Source organism: Papio anubis, chromosome 3 (genome assembly GCF_008728515.1).
Source record: "Papio anubis isolate 15944 chromosome 3, Panubis1.0, whole genome shotgun sequence".
NCBI classification, from domain to species: domain Eukaryota; kingdom Metazoa; phylum Chordata; class Mammalia; order Primates; family Cercopithecidae; genus Papio; species Papio anubis.
Window position 1 is genome coordinate 6726252 of NC_044978.1, and position 17965 is coordinate 6744216.

The 17965-nt window shown below is 42.7% G+C and overlaps 1 protein-coding gene and 1 pseudogene across 2 annotated transcripts; one reads left to right on the forward strand and one right to left on the reverse strand.

Moving 5' to 3' along the window:
- Nucleotides 1-774: 774 nt before the first annotated feature.
- LOC101020088 lies at nt 775-2166 on the reverse strand (annotated as a pseudogene).
- LOC116274116 lies at nt 2144-14895 on the forward strand. 2 transcript variants are annotated; one of them, XM_031664151.1, is made up of 3 exons: nt 2144-3918; nt 14023-14175; nt 14635-14895. In XM_031664151.1, exons 1-3 carry the CDS (start codon nt 3859-3861, stop codon nt 14845-14847), a joined length of 426 nt encoding a protein of 141 aa, XP_031520011.1. In that variant the 5' UTR covers nt 2144-3858; the 3' UTR covers nt 14848-14895. The 2 variants fall into 2 exon arrangements, with proteins under 2 accessions (XP_031520011.1, XP_031520012.1); XM_031664152.1 differs by having other exon boundaries at nt 2144-2853.
- The last annotated feature ends 3070 nt before the right edge of the window (nt 14896-17965 follow it).

Consider the following 17965-nt stretch of genomic DNA (forward strand, 5'->3'; position numbering starts at 1 on the left):
ATAAAGCTGAATAGTGGGCCCACAGGAGTTTGCAATATAATTCTGTGAACTTGTTTTTCTGTTTGTTTGTTTTTGGATCATCTGGATGTTAAATGAAAAAATAATTGAAATAGTGGAGGAAGTGATAATGTAGAAAATTCATAAAATGAGACACTGATGAAAGAACAGAAAACAAATGATACTAAAAAATTATGTAAAAGGGAATAAGATAACTATTGTTCATACCACATTTTAGATGGTTAGACAATGAATTTATGAAGGGTTCAAATAAATGGAAAATCGAAGAGATGAAAATTTACAAGAAATAGAGAAAGATAATGAGAACGAAAGAAGGCAATCGAAATGAAAAGTAGAATGAAACAAGAAGGCAATTTGAATCTAGTAGAGTAGATTTTTGGAAACAAGAGGTGTTAATTTGAAAAAGAAGAGGAGGAGAAGGAGAAAAGAGACAACCCTGTTCCCAGTTCTGAAAATATATTAAGCAAAACACCCCTTTTCAGGATCAATAATTTCTTTCTCTCAACTGTAGTAGAGAACAAACTGCTACACTCAAGTCATTTTTTTTTTTTTTTTTTTTTTTGGGGGTGTTGAAATGACTGGTGTGTAATATTTTTTAAAGCCTTCATTTTTGGTCAGCATAAGTTTCCTTCAGTTATTTTTCCATTTCTAGTTGAATTTCATTTTGAGGCTTACCATATCAAAGTGAGTATAAAGTTCTGCAATGTAGTCACTGTGGATTTCATGTCATGTATGATGGAAATGGAAATGTGTAGTTTACTTAAGAAAATTTTCTTCTTCTGTAACATCTGACTTCTTCATCCTCATCATCTTCTGCTGGCTGATCCTTTCTTAGTTGGAAGCAGATACCTGTCCTGTTCCAGATACACACTTAGCTGACAGTGATCTCGGATGAGGTGACTTTGAATTTGCTCTTACCATATCTAAATGAGATGAATAATCTGGTGCATACAGAGAATTTCAGAAAACCTCTAAATCTAAATCTTCATCCTCATCACTCTTTTGTATATTCTGGTAGGCAGCTGTGTAGGCCTCTAAAGCTTTGCTGTGAAATAACATTTAAATTGTGAAAAATTTGGAAAATATAGTCTTTCTAGCCTTTATTTTCTGCCTTTCAAAGTTGTCAATAGTTTCCCCCAGATGATGACTTGTTCGGGTAGCATCCCTTTCAGCTCTTGGTAATTCTGTGTCTATCTTTGGTCCAAAGGAAGAAGGACCAAGCAATTGGCGCAGCCCCAAACCGCTGCTCCAGGGACTCCTCTCAAGAAAGGAGATGTTCTGGAACCTCAAACGCTCCTCATGTGGTTTCTGGCTGAGCTGGGCAGTAACAATCTTAAAAAGCACTCTTTTTTTTTTTTTTTTGAGACAGAGTCTCGCACTGTTACCCAGGCTGGAGTGCAATGGCATGATCTCGGCTCACTGCAACCTCCGTCGCTGGGTTCATGCCATTCTCCTGCCTCAGCCTCCTGAGTAGCTGGGATTACAGGCGCCCTCCACCATGCCTGGCTAATTTTTTTGTATTTTTAGTAGAGACGGGGTTTCACTATGTTAGCCAGACTGGTCTGGAACTTCTGCCCTCGTGATTCGCCCACCTTGGCCTCCCATAGTGCTTTGATTACAGGCGTGAGCCACCATGCCTGGCCTTAAAAACATTTTTTTAAAGGTCAAAATTCAAAAGATACAATAACATGTCGTTCAGGTGGGTTTCGCTGACCTGTTCCTTCTACTTGAGTTAATTGCTTAGCTTCTCGATTCCTTGCTGTGAATGTTGCCTTGCGATCATCCCGTTTCATTTTTACAATGGTTCCATAAGCTTTCAAGGGTTAACTACTTTGGCTTCAAGTCTTTCAACCTCTGCTTGTCAATAATCCTGAAGTTTGGCAAACTCATCAGCAAAGTTCATCAGACCCAGCTTTAGATGTGGGGGTCTCTGTAGCGGCATAGGAATTGATTTCATTCATCAGGAGGTCCGCTTCGTCTCGTCTCGCGGCCTGGCCGTTTTCTGTACATAGGCAGCAAAGAATTGGCACTGTTCTCCAAAATGCTTTTCCACATTTGAGACAGCTGCTTGCCGTTGTTTGGTTTGAACATTCCGGTTTTCCAATGTGCATCTCAACATCTTGCCTGGCGCACAACCAGGGACCCCGGGGGAGCCCAACGACGGGGGCTCTAAGGGGCCTGGGTGCGCGCTGCGGTGCAAGCCGCCCTCACCTCATGATTCTGTGGTTCTGTGACGATTGATGACCTCTTTGTGAAGTCAGAGAGCTGTGGGCCAGGCAACATCTCTAAGTGGGGATACAGGCAGCCATCTGCTGGTTGTAATTTTGGGGCAAAAGAACAGATAGCTACACTGTCCCCAAAATATCACATGCATGGAAGGATGTTGGAAATTAATGTTGGTGAAAAGAAAGTATATGAAAATGTCTTTATAAATTATAACATGCTATATAAATGGCATTACAATGATCAAAGGTAAAGCAACACATATTATAAGGGTAAGACAAGATTTGATTACATAAGCACCTTAGCAGGCCTTAGGACAAAAAAGACTTCATCCATTTCTTCCTACTTCTTGAGTGCCTGCAGGAGATGAATGAGACACAATCTACACCCGCACAGAGCTTGCAATCTTTTAGGGGCAACTGGGTACTTATGCATGACACCAGGCAGACAGTGATGAGTGCCACCAGAGCAATGGCTGCCTCCTGTGGGGACAGAAAACACTTTCTCTCTACTCTCTGAGATTTCATAATTGACTCCAGGACAGTAGGCAGATGAACAGGAGAAAAAAGATGCACATTTATTACACGGATGGGAGCAGCACGAGAAAGAAAAGTGAGTACCCAAAACCCAGTGAAACTGACAAGCTTATCTACTTCTTCATAAAGAAGAGGGGATCAGGCATGTAGGCTGCTTAGGGGAAAGTAAGTGCTTTTTGGGGAAGATGAACAGGTGATAGCCTACGGTGATGTCTGTGAGTGGCCCGGACCCCCAGTCTCTTCTCCTGTGATACAGTGAATCTTGTCTCTGGAGGAGGAACTGAGTTCCTTTTTAGAAGATCTATCTTGAGGAGATAAGGAAAGTTCAGGGACAGCCCCTCCCTGTGCTTCAGGGGAGAAAAAGGAGCCAGACAGGAGGGCAGGCGAAGGTCAGGGAGATCTTGTTGCTGAGGCCGTTGCTGAAGCCTTCCAGTCTCCTCCAGTTCAAAGTACTCTGCAGGCCAGCGCGCCATATCTTTTTCTGAGCCCCAACAATGGTCAGCTGTGACATCCAGGAAGGCTCTGAAGAGGACGTGGCATTCACCTTGCTCTTGAAGGACAGAGAATACTTGAAAAGAAAAAGATAGACAAAGGACTCAGACAAAAGAAATAGTTCTCTTTCCTCTCATGTAACATTGGATATTTTTGCCAGTCATCCATCCCTGCCTTGAGGGAACTGAACAGAGAGCAGGCCAATTCGGAAGAAGAGATGAAAGTCTGTTGTGGAGAGCCCCTTAAGGGTCCTTGAAGAGGTAGGACCAGCCGGAGGATAACGGGGTGTGCAGGTGTCCGTCTAAGCACCACAGCTTGGTTGGGAGCAATTTTGGAATTCAAAGCCTCAGATCCCCACAGCCCTTTCTTCTCATCCCGCCTCTGGCAATGCATAAACAGGAAACAATCCAGGGGTGGCACGGCCCAGCCCCTCCCATCCACGGACAGGCGAGAGCTGGTGGGTCAGCCTGTATCTCTACATTGGTGCCCCTGCTCAGAGGAATTGATTCATTCATGTGAAGCTATCTCCATAGCCCAAAGCAAGCTCATTTATTTATGAATAATTTGAAAAGGAAAGTACAAATCTTTTATGGGACTACTTCAGAATATTTCATATTGTTACCCCCAAAAACTGGGGCTTATTTGTCTGGTGAGTAACAAGCGACTCTCCAGGAGAACTCAGATTTTGATAAATAGGCATTGTGTTACTTGGCATAAGTAAGACGCACACAGGGAGTATTCTTCAAAGCCGTGTCTTCCCAAGGGAAAATGACAGGAGGGTTTGTTGGAGTGATGGAGAAGGGATAGGTGCATCATGGCATGTGTGTGTGTGGGGGTACCAGTGGCCCAGACCCCCCCTCTACATGCCATGATGGGTCACAGTTTATGGGAATAAAGCTATGGCTCCTCTAAGGGAGGAGGGCTTTAGCATGGCATGAAGAAACTTCACTGCGGTTCGTCTGTAAGTTACTGGGGTCTGTCAGTTGCTGGTTCCAACCAGCAAGGTGACTGCATTCCACACAGGCTGCAGGGCAAGAGGCTGTAAAACAGGCTGCTTGCTCAGGTTGATTAGTCATTTCCTAAAATCCCTGGAAACCCTCTCTATCTGCTTACAAAAGTACAGTGAATCCTTCATTTACATGGTCAGAGTTCATAGTATCTCCAGTCTGCATGCTTAGAATGGCCACTCTGAACAGTGATGTTGCTTATAAAGCCAAGGTACGGAGTTCTCCCAGTCTGTGCTGCTTGGTCAATGATCGGCAGTAACTTCCCCACCAGGTTGATAGAGAACTGCAGTGGGAAACTTGCCTTGAAGAACAGATTTCCCTAAGGGAATCAGTGCTAAAGAACTGATACATTGTGAACGTGTTCTTTAGTAAAGCTTGTGAAGTATTTCAGAGGCCAAGGTGTATCAGGGTGTCCATAGGTGTGAAACATGTTAAAGGCCTTGAGTGGCTGATGGTCTAGATCTTGTCAGCATCTCTCCTTAGAAGTGCAAACTCAGGCCCCACGCTACACCTCGATTTCCAGGTGACGCGTATGCACGCTAAAGTTGAAGAAGTCTTGGTTTAGATACCTTTGAGAGGAAGTCATAAGTCACCCTCCGCAACCCCCTAGGAATGTTTCCTAGGAGAAAGAAAGTTGAACATTGCTATTTTTTTACTCTGATATGTTGTTATCATATCAGAGTAATAATGATAATGTTGATATCAAACAGGTCTAATATTAATAATTTTCCTTTAATATACTTGATTCTACTGTACACCATTTACTTATAATACCTAATGCAATGTAAACGCTATGTAAGTAGTTGTTACCCTGTATTGTTTAGGAAATAAGGCCAAGAAAAAAGTCTGTACATTTTCAGTACAGATGCAACCATCCATTTTTTTTTTTTTCACATATTTTTGATCCCTGGTTGGTTGAATCCATGGATGCGGAACCCCCGGATCCAGAGGTCCAGCTGTATTTAAATTTAAATTAAGCTCTAGTTTGCAATATTCACACTCTGACAGTGTAGTAAAAATCAACACAAAGCTGGGTGCAGTGACTCACACCTGTAATCCCAGTACTTTAAGAGGCCGAGGCAGAAGGATCACTTGAGGCTGGGAGTTTGAGACCAGCCTGGGCAACATAGTGAGACCCCACTTTCCCCCACAAAAAATCAACACAATACTTCTGATTGCATGATTGTTAAAAGTAAAGTAACACCTTGAAAAAGCCCCAGCTTGTTTTTTTTTTAAATTATATTTTAAGTTCTAGGGTACATGTGCACAATGTGCAGGTTTGTTACATATGTATACATGTGCCATGTTGGTGTGCTGTACCCATTAACTTGTCATTTACATTAGGTATATCTCCTAATGCTATCCCTCCCCCCGTCCCCTCCCCACAATAGGCCCCAGTGTGTGATGTTCCCCTTCCTGTGTCCAAGTGATCTCATTGTTCAATTCCCACCTATGAGTGAGAATATGCGGTGTTTGGTTTTCTGTTCTTGGGATAGTTTGCTGAGAATGATGGTTTCCAGCTGCATCCATGTCCCCACAAAGGACACAAATTCATCCTTTTTTATGGCTGCATAGTATTTCATGGTGTAAATGTGCCACATTTTCTTAATCCAGTCTGTCACTGATGGACATTTGGGTTGATTCTAAGTCTTTGCTATTGTGAATAGTGCCGCAATAAACATATGTGTGCATGTGTCTTTATAGCAGCATGATTTATAATCCTTTGGGTATATACTCAGTAATGGGATGGCCGGGGCAAATGGTATTTCTAGTTCTAGATCCTTGAGGAATCGCCACACTATCTTCCACAATGGTTGAACTAGTTTACAGTCCCACCAACAGTGTAAAAGTGTTCCTATTTTTCCATATCCTCTCCAGCACCTGTTGTTTCCTGACTTTTTAATGATCGCCATTCTAACTGGTGTGAGATGGTATCTCATTGTGGTTTTGATTTGCATTTCTCTGATGGCCAGTGATGATGAGCATCTTTTCATGTGTGTGTTGGCTGTATGAATGTCTTCTTTTGAGAAGTGTCTGTTCATATCCTTTGCCCACTTTTTGATGGGGTTGTTTTTTACTTGTAAATTTGTTTGAGTTCTTTGTAGGTTCTGGATATTAGCCCTTTGTCAGATGAGTCGATTGCAAAAATTTTCTCCCATTCTGTAAGTTGCCTGTTCACTCTGATGGTAGTTTCTTTTGCTGTGCAGAAGCTCTTTAGTTTAATTAGATCCCATTTGTCAATTTTGGCTTTTGTTGCCATTGCTTTTGGTGTTTTAGACATGAAGTCCTTGCCCATGCCTATGTCCTGAATGGTATTCTTCTAGGTTTTCTTCTAGGGATTTTATGGTTTTAGGCCTAACATTTAAGTGTCTAATCCATCTTGAATTAATTTTCGTATAAGGAGTAAGGAAAGGATCCAGTTTCAGCTTTCTACTTATGGCTAGCCAATTTCCCCAGCACCGTTTATTAAATAGGGAATCCTTTCCCCATTTCTTGTTTTTGTCAGGTTTGTCAAAGATCAGATGGCTATAGATGTGTGGTATTATTTCTGAGGGCTCTGTTCTGTTCCATTGGTCTATATCTCTGTTTTGGTACCAGTATCATGCTGTTTTGGTTACTGTAGCCTTGTAGTATAGTTTGAAGTCAGGTAGCGTGATGCCTCCAACGTTGTTCTTTTGGCTTAGGATTGTCTTGGCAATGTGGGGTCTTTTTTGGTTCCATATGAACTTTAAAGCAGTTTTTTCCAATTCTGTGAAGAAAGTCATTGGTGGCTTAATGGGGATGGCATTGAATCTATAAATTACCTTGGGCAGTATGGCCATTTTCACAATATTGATTCTTCCTATCCATGAGCATGGAATGTTCTTCCATTTGTTTGTGTCCTCTTTTATTTCAGTGAGCAGTGGTTTGTAGTTCTCCTTGAAGAGGTCCTTTACATCCCTTGTAAGTTGGATTCCTAGGTATTTATTCTCTTTGAAGCTATTGTGAATGGGAGTTCATTCATGATTTGGCTCTCTGTCTGTTACTGGTGTGTAAGAATGCTTGTGATTTTTGCACATTGATTTTGTATCCTGAGACTTTGCTGAAGTTGCTTATCAGCTTAAGTAGATTTTGGGCTGAGATGATGGGGTTTTCTAAATATACAATCATGTCATCTGCAAACAGGGACAATTTGACTTCTTTTCGTAACTGAATACCCTTGATTTCTTTCTCTTGCCTGATTGCCCTAGCCAGAACTTCCAACACTATGTTGAATAGGAGTGGTGAGAGAGGGTATCCCTGTCTTGTGTCAGTTTTCAAAGGGAAGGCTTCCAGTTTTTGCCCATTCAGTATGATATTGGCTGTGGGTTTGTCATAAATAGCTCTTGTTATTTTGAGATACGTTCCATCAATACCAAATTTATTGAGAGTTTTTAGCATGAAGGGCTGTTGAATTTTGTCAAAGGCCTTTTCTGCATCTATTAAGATAATCATGTGGTTTTTGTCTTTGGTTCTGTTTATATGCTGGATTACATTTATTGATTTGTATATGTTGAACGAGCCTTGCATCCCAGGGATGAAGCCCACTTGACCATGGTGGATAAGTTTTTTGATGTGCTGCTGGATTCGGTTTGCCAGTATTTTATTGAGGATTTTTTCATCGATGTTCATCAGGGATATTGGTCTAAAATTCTCTTTTTTTGTTGTGTCTGTGCCAGGCTTTGGTATCAGGATGATGTTGGCTTCATAAAATGAGTTAGGGAGGATTCCCTCTTTTTCTATTGTTTGGAATAGTTTCAGAAGGAATAGTACCAACTCCTCCTTGTACCTCTGGTAGAATTCGGCTGTGAATCCGTCTGGTCCTGGACTTTTTTTGATTGGTAGGCTATTAATTATTGCCTCAATTTCAGAGCCTGTTATTGGTCTATTCAGGGGTTCAACTTCTTCCTGGTTTAGTCTTGGGAGAGTGTAAGTGTCCAGGAAATTATCTATTTCTTCTAGGTTTTCTAGTTTATTTGCATAGAGGTGTTTATAGTATTCTCTGATGGTAGTTTGTATTTCTGTGGGATCAGTGGTGATATCCTCTTTATCATTTTTTATTGCATCTATTTGATTCTTCTCTCTTTTCTTCTTTATTAGTCTTGCTAGTGGTCTATCAATTTTGTTGATCCTTTCAAAAAACCAGCTCCTGGATTCATTGATTTTTTGGAGGGTTTTTTGTGCCTCTATCTCCTTCAGTTCTGCTCTAATCTTAGTTATTTCTTGCCTTCTGCTAGCTTTTGAATGCGTTTGCTCTTGCTTCTCTAGTTCTTGTAATTGTGATGTTAGAGTGTCAATTTTAGATCTTTCCTGCTTTCTCTTGTGGGCATTTAGTGCTATAAATTTCCCTCTACACACTGCTTTAAATGTGTCCCAGAGATTCTGGTATGTTGTATCTTTGTTCTCATCAGTTTCAAAGAACATCTTTATTTCTGCCTTCATTTTGTTATGTACCCAGTAGTCATTCAGGAGCAGGTTGTTCAGTTTCCATGTAGTTGAGCAGTTTTGATTGAGTTTCTTAGTCCTGAGTTCTAGTTTGATTGTACTGTGGTCTGAGAGACAGTTTGTTATAATTTCTGTTCTTGTACATTTGCTGAGGAGTGCTTTACTTTCAACTGTGTGGTCAATTTTGGAATAAGTACGATGTGGTGCTAAGAAGAATGTACATTCTGTTGATTTGGGGTGGAGAGTTCTGTGTCTATAAGGTCTGCTTGGTGCAGAGTTGAGTTCAATTCCTGGATATCCTTGTTGACTTTCTGTCTTGTTGATCTGTGTAATGTTGACAGTGGGATGTTAAAGTCTCCCGTTATTATTGTGTGGGTGTCTTAAGTCTCTTTGTAAGTCTCTAAGGACTTGCTTTATGAATCTGAGTGCTCCTGTATTGGGTGCATATATATTTAGGATAGTTAGCTCTTCCTGATGAATTGATCTCTTTACCACTATGTAATGGCCTTCTTTGTCTCTTTTGATCTTTGTTGGTTTAAAGTCTGTTTTATCAGAGACTAGGATTGCAACCCCTGCTTTTTTTTGTTTTCCATTTGCTTGGTAGATCTTCCTCCATCCCTTTATTTTGAGCCTATGTGTGTCTCTGCATGTGAGATGGGTCTCCTGAATACAGCAAACTGATGGGTCTTGACTCTTTAGACAATTTCCCAGTCTATGCCTTTTAGTTGGACAATTTAGTACATTTACATTTAAGGTTAATATTGTTATGTGTGAACTTGATCCTGTCATTATGATATTAGCTGGTTATTTTGCTTGTTAGTTGATGTAGTTTCTTCCTATCATTGATGGACTTTACATTTTGGCATGTTTTTGCAATGGCTGGTACCGCTTGTTCCTTTCTATGTTTAGTGCTTCCTTCAGGATCTCTTGCAGGGCAGGGCTGGTGGTGACAAAATCTCTAAGCATTTGCTTGTCTGTAAAGGATTTTATTTCTCCTTCACTTATGAAACTTAATTTGGCTGGATATGAAATTCTGGGTTGAAAATTCTTTTCTTTATGAATGTTGAATATTGGTCCCCACTCTCTTCTGGCTTGTAGAGTTTCTGCTGAGAGATCTGCTGTTAGTCTGATGGGCTTCTCTTTGTGGATAACCCGACCTTTCTCTCTGGCTGTTCTTAACATTTTTTCCTTCATTTCATCTTTGGTGAATCTGACAATTATGTGTCTTGGAGTTGCTCTTCTTGAGGAGTATCTTTGTGGCATTCTCTGTATTTCCTGAATTTGAATGTTGGCCTGCCTTACTAGGTTGGGGAAGTTCTCCTGGATGATATCCTGCAGAGTGTTTTCCAACTTGGTTCCATTTTCCCCATCACTTTCAGGCACACCAATCAGATGTAGATTTGGTCTTTTCACATAATCCCATATTTCTTGGAGGCTTTGTTCATTTCTTTTTACTCTTTTTTCTCTACATTTCTCTTCTCACTTCATTTCGTTCATTTGATCTTCAATCACTGATAATCTTTCTTCCAGTTGATCGAGTCAGTTACCGAAGCTTGTGCATTTGTCACGTAGTTCTCATGTCATGGTTTTCATCTCTATCAGTTCTTTAAGGTCTTCTCTGCATTGATTATTCTAGTTATCCATTCATCCATTCTTTTTTCAAGGTTTTTGTTTCTTTGCGCTGGTTACGTAGTTCCTTCCTTAGCTTTGAGAAGTTTGATCGACTGAAGCCTTCTTCTCTCAACTCGTCAAAGTCATTCTCCATCCAGCTTTGTTCCATTGCTGGTGATGAGCTGCATTCCTTTGGAGGGGGAGATGCACTCTGATTTTTTGAATTTCCTGCTTTTCTGCACTGTTTTTTCCCCATCTTTGTGGTTTTATCTGCCTTTGGTCTTTGATGATGGTGATGTACTGATGGGGTTTTGGTGTGGGTGTCCTTTCTGTTTGTTAGTTTTCCTTCCAACAGTCAGGACCCTCAGCTGCAGGTCTGTTGGAGTTTGCTTGAGGTCCACTCCAGACCCTATTTGCCTGGGTATCAGCAGCGGGGGCTGTAGAAGTTAGAATATTGCTGAACAGTGAGTGTTGCTGTCTGATTCTTGCTCTGGAAGCTTCGTCTCAGGGTGTACCCAGCCTTGTGAGGTGTGATGTGTTGGTCTGCACCTAGTGGGGAATGTCTCCCAGTTAGGCTACTCAGGTGTCAGGGACCCATTTGAGCAGGCAGTCTGTGCATTCTCAGATCTCAACCTCCTTGCTGGGAGAACCACTGCTCTCTTCAAAGCTGTCAGACAGGGACTTTTACATCTGCCGAGGTTTCTACTGCTTTTTGTTTAGCTATGCCCTGTCCCCAGAGGTGGAGTCTACAGAGGCAGGCAGGCCTCCTTGAGCTGCGGTGGGCTCCACCCAATTTGAGCTTCCTGGTGGCTTTGTTTATCTACTTAAGCCTCAGCAATGGTGGGCGCCCCTCCCCCAGCCTCGCTGCCACCTTGCAGTTTGATCTCCAACTGCTGTGTTAGCAATGAGGGAGGCTCCATGGGCATGGTTCCCTCCGGGCCAGGTGTGGGATATAATCTCCTGGTGTGCCATTTGCTAAGACCCTTGGTAAAGCGCAGTATTAGGGTGGGAGTTACCCGATTTTCCAGGTGTTATGTGTCTCAATTTCCTTTGGCTAGGAAAAGGAATTCCCTTCCCCCTTGCAATTCCCAGGTGAGGCGATGCCTTGCCCTGCTTCAGCTCTCGCTGGTTGGGCTGCACAGCCCCAGCTTGTTACATCTGATTTTCCTCACACAAAGTCTATTCATTAAATGGCTGAGTGGGAGTAAATATCATTCCTAATTTTAAGATCCAATGACAGGTAATTAATGAACTATACTATACATAATTTTCGTATTTATAGACATCTGTCACTTTACATTTTGTTAGTCTTACCATATGTGCTGCTTTGTTTTAATTCCAGTACTTAAGTTTATGAACACATACTGTGAAAGTGTAGCTATAACATCATCAAATTGGTTATCAGTCTTTCTTGCTGATCAGCTTTCTATTTTTAAAGGGTAATTGTGACAAAGATTAAACTTATCCTAGAATCTTGTTCCTCTTTTTAAAAAAAATTTGCTGTCCACTTTTTTAAGTTTCTTCTATCTGGTCTTGTTCTATCACCTAGGCTGGAGTGCAATGGCATGATCTTGGCTCACTGCAACCTCTGCCTTCCAGGTTCAAGCAATTCTCCTGCCTCAGCCTCCTGAGTAGCTGGGGTTACAGGCATGTGCTACCACACCCAGCTAATTTTGTATTTTTTAGTAGAGACAGGGTTTCTCCATGTTGGTCAGGCTGGTCTCAAACTCCCTACCTGAGGTGATCCGCCCTTCCCGGCCTCCCAAAGTGCTGGTATTAAAGGCATGAGCCACCGCACCCAGTCCTTAAGTTTCTTAAATTCAGTCTAAAAATATACCCCTCACCACTGGATATATGGCTGTACTTACATAATATTTGTACTTGGTATCATCATTTAACATGTGAAATGTATTAATAATTTCTAGAACTTCTGCCTGATGAGGAAGACTTTTTCGATTCCTAATCATCATTAATTTTGTTTCACTGCTCTGAGACACACTCCACAGGTTGAGAAATGCCCTTCTAGCTTCTGTCTTGCATCGCTAGGTGCAGCATCCAAATTGATTATTGTGTATTTGGTCTGGGTAGACTTGCTTTTCTCATTTTGAGCTTGTTTTCAATATCACCATAGATTGGGTTTAATCCTCTAAATCCATATTGGATTTGAATCAGCCCTGAAGGCAGTGACAGTACTAGATACATTTTTTTTTAAGTTTTAGCAACAAAGACAACAATCCCCAAACTATTCTTGAAAAGTCTATTTTTTGATATAAATTAGGGAAAGGAGATTGAATCAATAGAGAGACTGAATATACAAAATGAGCCATGGCCAGACCACATATAAAATGCCTCTGTAACAACTGGCCCTAAATGGCCAAGATTTGATTAATAACTGACAGCTTCCCTAATTTTTGTCCCTGCTTCCAATGCCAAGTATGCCCCCCTAACCAATCACATGGGATGCTCGCCTCTAGCCAGCCTGCCTGCAGCTTCCCCAGGCCATGGTCTCCATCAGGGCACACCTGCTGCCTTCTCTTTTTTTCTGCTCTGAAGCTTTCCCACCCCTCTGCCTTCCACTGAATCTCTGCAACAACGCAAGTAATAGTGGGTGATTTCCTTGTTGTAGCAAGCTCTGAATGAACAGCTTTTCATAGTTCTCATTTGATTGTTCCTCTTCTAATTTCTACACAATCAATGCATTAAGTGTATATTGAATGTCCTCTATAAATGTGCATTCTGGTGGAGAAGGCCTAAGACTGGGACTCAACAGAGCAGACAATCTAGCTTCCCAGCTGAAGGAAACAATAACTGAACAGTTTTTCAGGGAATCGTATACAATAATGAGGCAGATTATCATAAACTGTGACTGATTTTTGCTGCACCATGAACTTCTTTAGGGTGGACACGGTGACGAAATGCTCACACTGACTTACAGAAGTGGGAAGCTACCGTTTCACACAAGTAAGATGTGCAGTTGAGTATGGCCTGACTGAGAGGAGGAATTGTGTCAGCAGGATTCTCCTCTCCACAGTGCTTCTACTAGCTTGGTTCCCCTGCCAGGTGTTTATGGCAGCATTTCCTGACTTCAACTCCCAGAATCTCTGGGATTCACCATCCTGCTTTCAAGATGCTGCAGAGGAAGCCCACTGCAAGCTTCATGTCTTTGGAGCAGCAAATTCAATCAAGAGTGCAGGACCTTCTTTCCCAGAGCCTCAGCTAAGTCTTCATGTCCTGTTGGCTTCACTTGGGTTAAATTCCAATCCCTAACACAGTCATGTGGCAAAGGAGATGGGAAACGGTCATTGGCCTGAGCAAATGTGAACTCACTCTTGTCCCATGAAGGAAGGCACGAGTCATATCTCTTTATGCTCCAAAATTTAGCCCAGTGCTCTCAATAAATGACTCTTTTTTTGTGATATGAAAGAAAACCAAGAAGGGTTGACTTGGTGGGAAGATGAACTCAGAGCTTTTTGGTAGGGAAGGAGTGAGACCCCAAGGCTTAGGTTGGGGATAATAGGTAGATGCAATTGAGAGCTCTCTCTGTAATATTCTCTGGACTACTTGGACTTCAGAAGTGGCCCACATGGCCTAATTGGAAGATAGTGGGCCCTTCTTACTTGAAGACCAGATAGTGAGACAGTGCCTTATAAGACAACGTCTGTCCTCCTCAGGATCTGCCTCTACCTCCACTCCCAGCCACAAGATTCATAATTAAGGTCAGATGTCAGCACAACCTAACGGGAAAAGCAGAGCCAGCTAAGGGAGAAGAGGGATTCTACACCCGAGCAGCTCAGAACCTGACTGGTGTGTACTGGCAAGAACTGGTGAGTATGTCTGGGAGTGAATCTCCATGGTGCTGGACCAAAGGGTTGGAATCCAGAACTGGGTAAGAGAGAGTTTCTCCATAAGGGAGCACTCGCCTATCACTCAGAATTAGCTATCTGGCAAGGGTCCCAGGATGTGGGTCTCATACACTGCTTGGATAAGTCTTGGAAACTTGGATAAAGTGTTGGCCTACATAAAACGAAGTAAAGATGGCAGAACTGCCGAGGCTGACTGTGGAGAAAAGAAACAAGAGACTTGGAGAAGTGGACGTGCTAGAATAGGTCTCCCACGGGAGGTCAGTTGACCATGCCCCTGGGGAGAACTCTGCATGTATGCAGGTGATAAGGAATGCACTGTTGAGTTTGGAGTCCTAATTAGGGAAAAGGAGTCAGGATGGCAGGACCAGGGGAAAGCAAAAAAATGGATAAGTTGTAAGTTTGCCTTTCTTCACGGTCCAGGACACAGAGCCATCCTATGAAAATAACTCACCATCTTCCCGCACCCAGCTATCACCAGACCGTCGGCTGATAGAAAAATGCAAGTTAGCTCACTGCGACTTCTCAGTACCCCAGAAAGCCCTCTTCAGCACACAGCACAAGCACCATCCTATAAAATCCCCAGCAAGCTTGCAGTCAGCTCCTCTCTTGCTGACTTGCCTGTTGCTTTCCTGAAACATATTTTCCTGCTTTTCTAATAAATTTGCCTTTCTTTACCTATAACTATCTTGATAAATTCTTTTTACCATCTGCGCCACTAGCCCCAGATAGTTGCTACCCATGACAGTGAGGACACCAGCACATTGAGAAACTCAGTGGCAACTGTCTTCTGTAGGTTGGGGCCGACAAGAGATGACAGTACAGAACTGGTCACACAGTAGCAGAGGCCAGCAGCACTTAATTGTCAGAAGCTAGATGGCATAATAAGGATGGTAAATTTGGAAGGACAGTCAGGGGACATCTAGGGAGGTGTTTCTAGAAACATGGTGATTCTAGGGGAAAGATAAATGGGCAGACAACCGGGCATTGTTTACAGGGTACCCTAAAAATCTTAGTGCAGTTTTAAGCTCTAAAGAGAGATCAAGAATGATATGTTTAAAACAACTAAAAGTATAATTGGATTGTTCGTAACACAAAGGATAAATGCATTAAGGAATGGAGACCCAATTTTATGTGATGTGATTAGTACTCACTGCATGCCTGTATCAAAACATTTCATGTACCCCGTAAATACATACACCTACTGTGTACCCACAAAAATTAAAACAAAAAAAAGAGAAAAAAGAAAAAAGAATGGATGATAAGGAGGCTAAAGTGAGCCATTCCTAGTGGGAAGTTAGACCTTCTTGCCCAATTTCAAGACCTAAGCTAGTTCTCAGACACAGAACTCACTGACACAGAACTCATTGAGTAAAGAAAAGGTCCAGTACATGCAGAGAAGGACCTGTACATGCAGGATATACAGCACAGCCTTTGCAGTATGGATTCCCCAGTGCTCCCAAAAGAAACTACGGCCACCTTTGTAGGTGCCATACCTTGGAAAGAAGGGAACACGCAGATCTTATATCCAAGGCTCTTGAATAGAGCAATATCCGAGAAATCTAATGTCACCGTGGCCTCCCTGTTAGAGTAGAGAAATGTAGGTATGAGAAAATAAATAAGGCAGGAGGCTCAGCATGGCCATGGGCAGCAGCGGTGGTGGTGGTAGAGGTGGAGATGGAGTCCTGGACAGGAGGACTGGGTGTTGTTCCTGTGCAGTCAGGTCAGAGTGATGATTGTGACGTTTGGAATGATACAGCATTGATAGAAGCTTATGACAAAGCCATGCTTCTTTTAAGCCACTGTTCTCAAGAATGATGACATTTGTGAAACTTCAGATAACCAAAAGGCACACCTAAAAGAAAATCCAAGAAGGATAAGAGCCAAAAATAGAATACGCAACTCCTGTGTGAATACGCAAACAGGAAAGCTGGTGGCGCATGTTCTGCATTAGGTCAGAAGACAACTCTCTTCACCCAGCTACATCATTGCTTCAGTTGATTGTATTTTATTTTTATTATTATTATTTTGAGACAGCATCTTGCTCTGTCACCCAGGCTGGAGTGCAGTGGCACGATCATAACTCACAGCAGCCTCCACCTCTCAGGCCCAACCGATCCTCCTGCCTCAGCCTCCTGAGTAGCTGGGACTTAATTTTTACTTTTCATAGAGACAGGTTCTTACTACATGGCCCAGGCTGGTCTTGAACTTCTGGGCTCAAGCGATTCTCCCGCCTCAGCCTCCCAAAGTGCTGGGATTACGGGTGTAAGCCACCACAGCCTGAGCCACTTTGGTTGATTTTAAGGGAAAAACCCATGTTGCAGTGTACACTGGATATGGAAATGGAGAGGAGCAAAATCTGCCTGATCTACTACTTTCCCCAACCTCTGAAGTAGCTAATAATATAGAATAGAACACTCAGGAGAATGAAAGTCAAGTTCCAATGGATGAAAATGAGAACTCCAAGTCTCCTGGAAATAAACCAAATAACATCAAATCAAAAGCTACTCCCTGGAACTCCTTTCTCCTTCTGCCACCCCCATGTCAGGGTCAGGACTGAGACCAGGAAAGCCAGGTCTAAAATTCAATGTTCCTCCACCAGCACCCCATTTCCTGTCATGCTGGCTGCCTTCATTTCCCTCTGGACCATCAATAATTCCTCCACTTCCACCTGTCATATGTCCAGAGTGTCTTAAAGATGCTTTGCTTTGGGAAGTGTGATCATCTCTCAGTACCTAACTGGCTATCATACTAGCTATTATATGGTGTGATGGTTAATATTAGGTGTCAATTTGATTGGATGGAAGGATGCCTTGATAGCTGGTAAAGTACTGTTTCTGGGTGTGTCTATGATGGTGTTGCTAGAGGAGACTGACATTTGAGTGGGTGGGCTGGGAGAGGAAGACCCACCCTCAGTGTGGGTGGGTACCATCCTATTGGTTGCCAGTGATGCAGGCAGAAGTGGGTGGGATAACCTTGCCTGCTGAGTCCTCTGGCTGCCTTCCTTCTCCTGTGCTGGATGCTTCCTCCTACTTCTCCTGCCCTTGGACATTAGACTCCAGGTTCTTTGGACTCTGGGACTTGCACTAGTGGTTTGCTGGGGGCTCTCGGGTCTTTGGCCACAGACTTTCAGTCTGCATAAGGCTGCATAATCAGCTTCCCTGGTTTGAGGCTTTTAGACTTGGACTGAGCGACTACCAGCTTCTCTCTTCCCCAGCTAGAAGACAGCGTATCATGGGCCTTCACCTTGTGATTGTGTGAGTCAGTTCTCCCTGATAAACTCTCTCAGAGGAAGAACTGGCTCATACAGTCACACACACAATGCATGATATGTATATGATATATATATAGATTAATGTAAATGGTATAGATACACATATATATAACCCATGTATATACATACACATATATCCTACTAGTTCTGTCCCTCTGGAGAACCTTGACTAATGCATATGAGGGTTTCTTTGTGTGTTTTTTGAGATGGGTGGTGTGATCTAGGCTCACTGCAACCTCCGCCTCCCGGGTTCAAGCAATTCTCCTGCCTCAGCCTCCCAAGTAGCTGGGATTACAGGCATGCGCCACCATGCCTGGCTAATTTTTGTATTTTTAGTAGAGGCGGAGTTTCATCATGTTGCCCAGGCTGGTCTTGAACTCCTGGCCTCAAGTGATCTGCCCACCTCAGCCTCCCAAAGTGATGGGATTACAGGCATAAGCCACCATGCCTGGCATGAGGCACCACGCCCAGTGAGTTTCA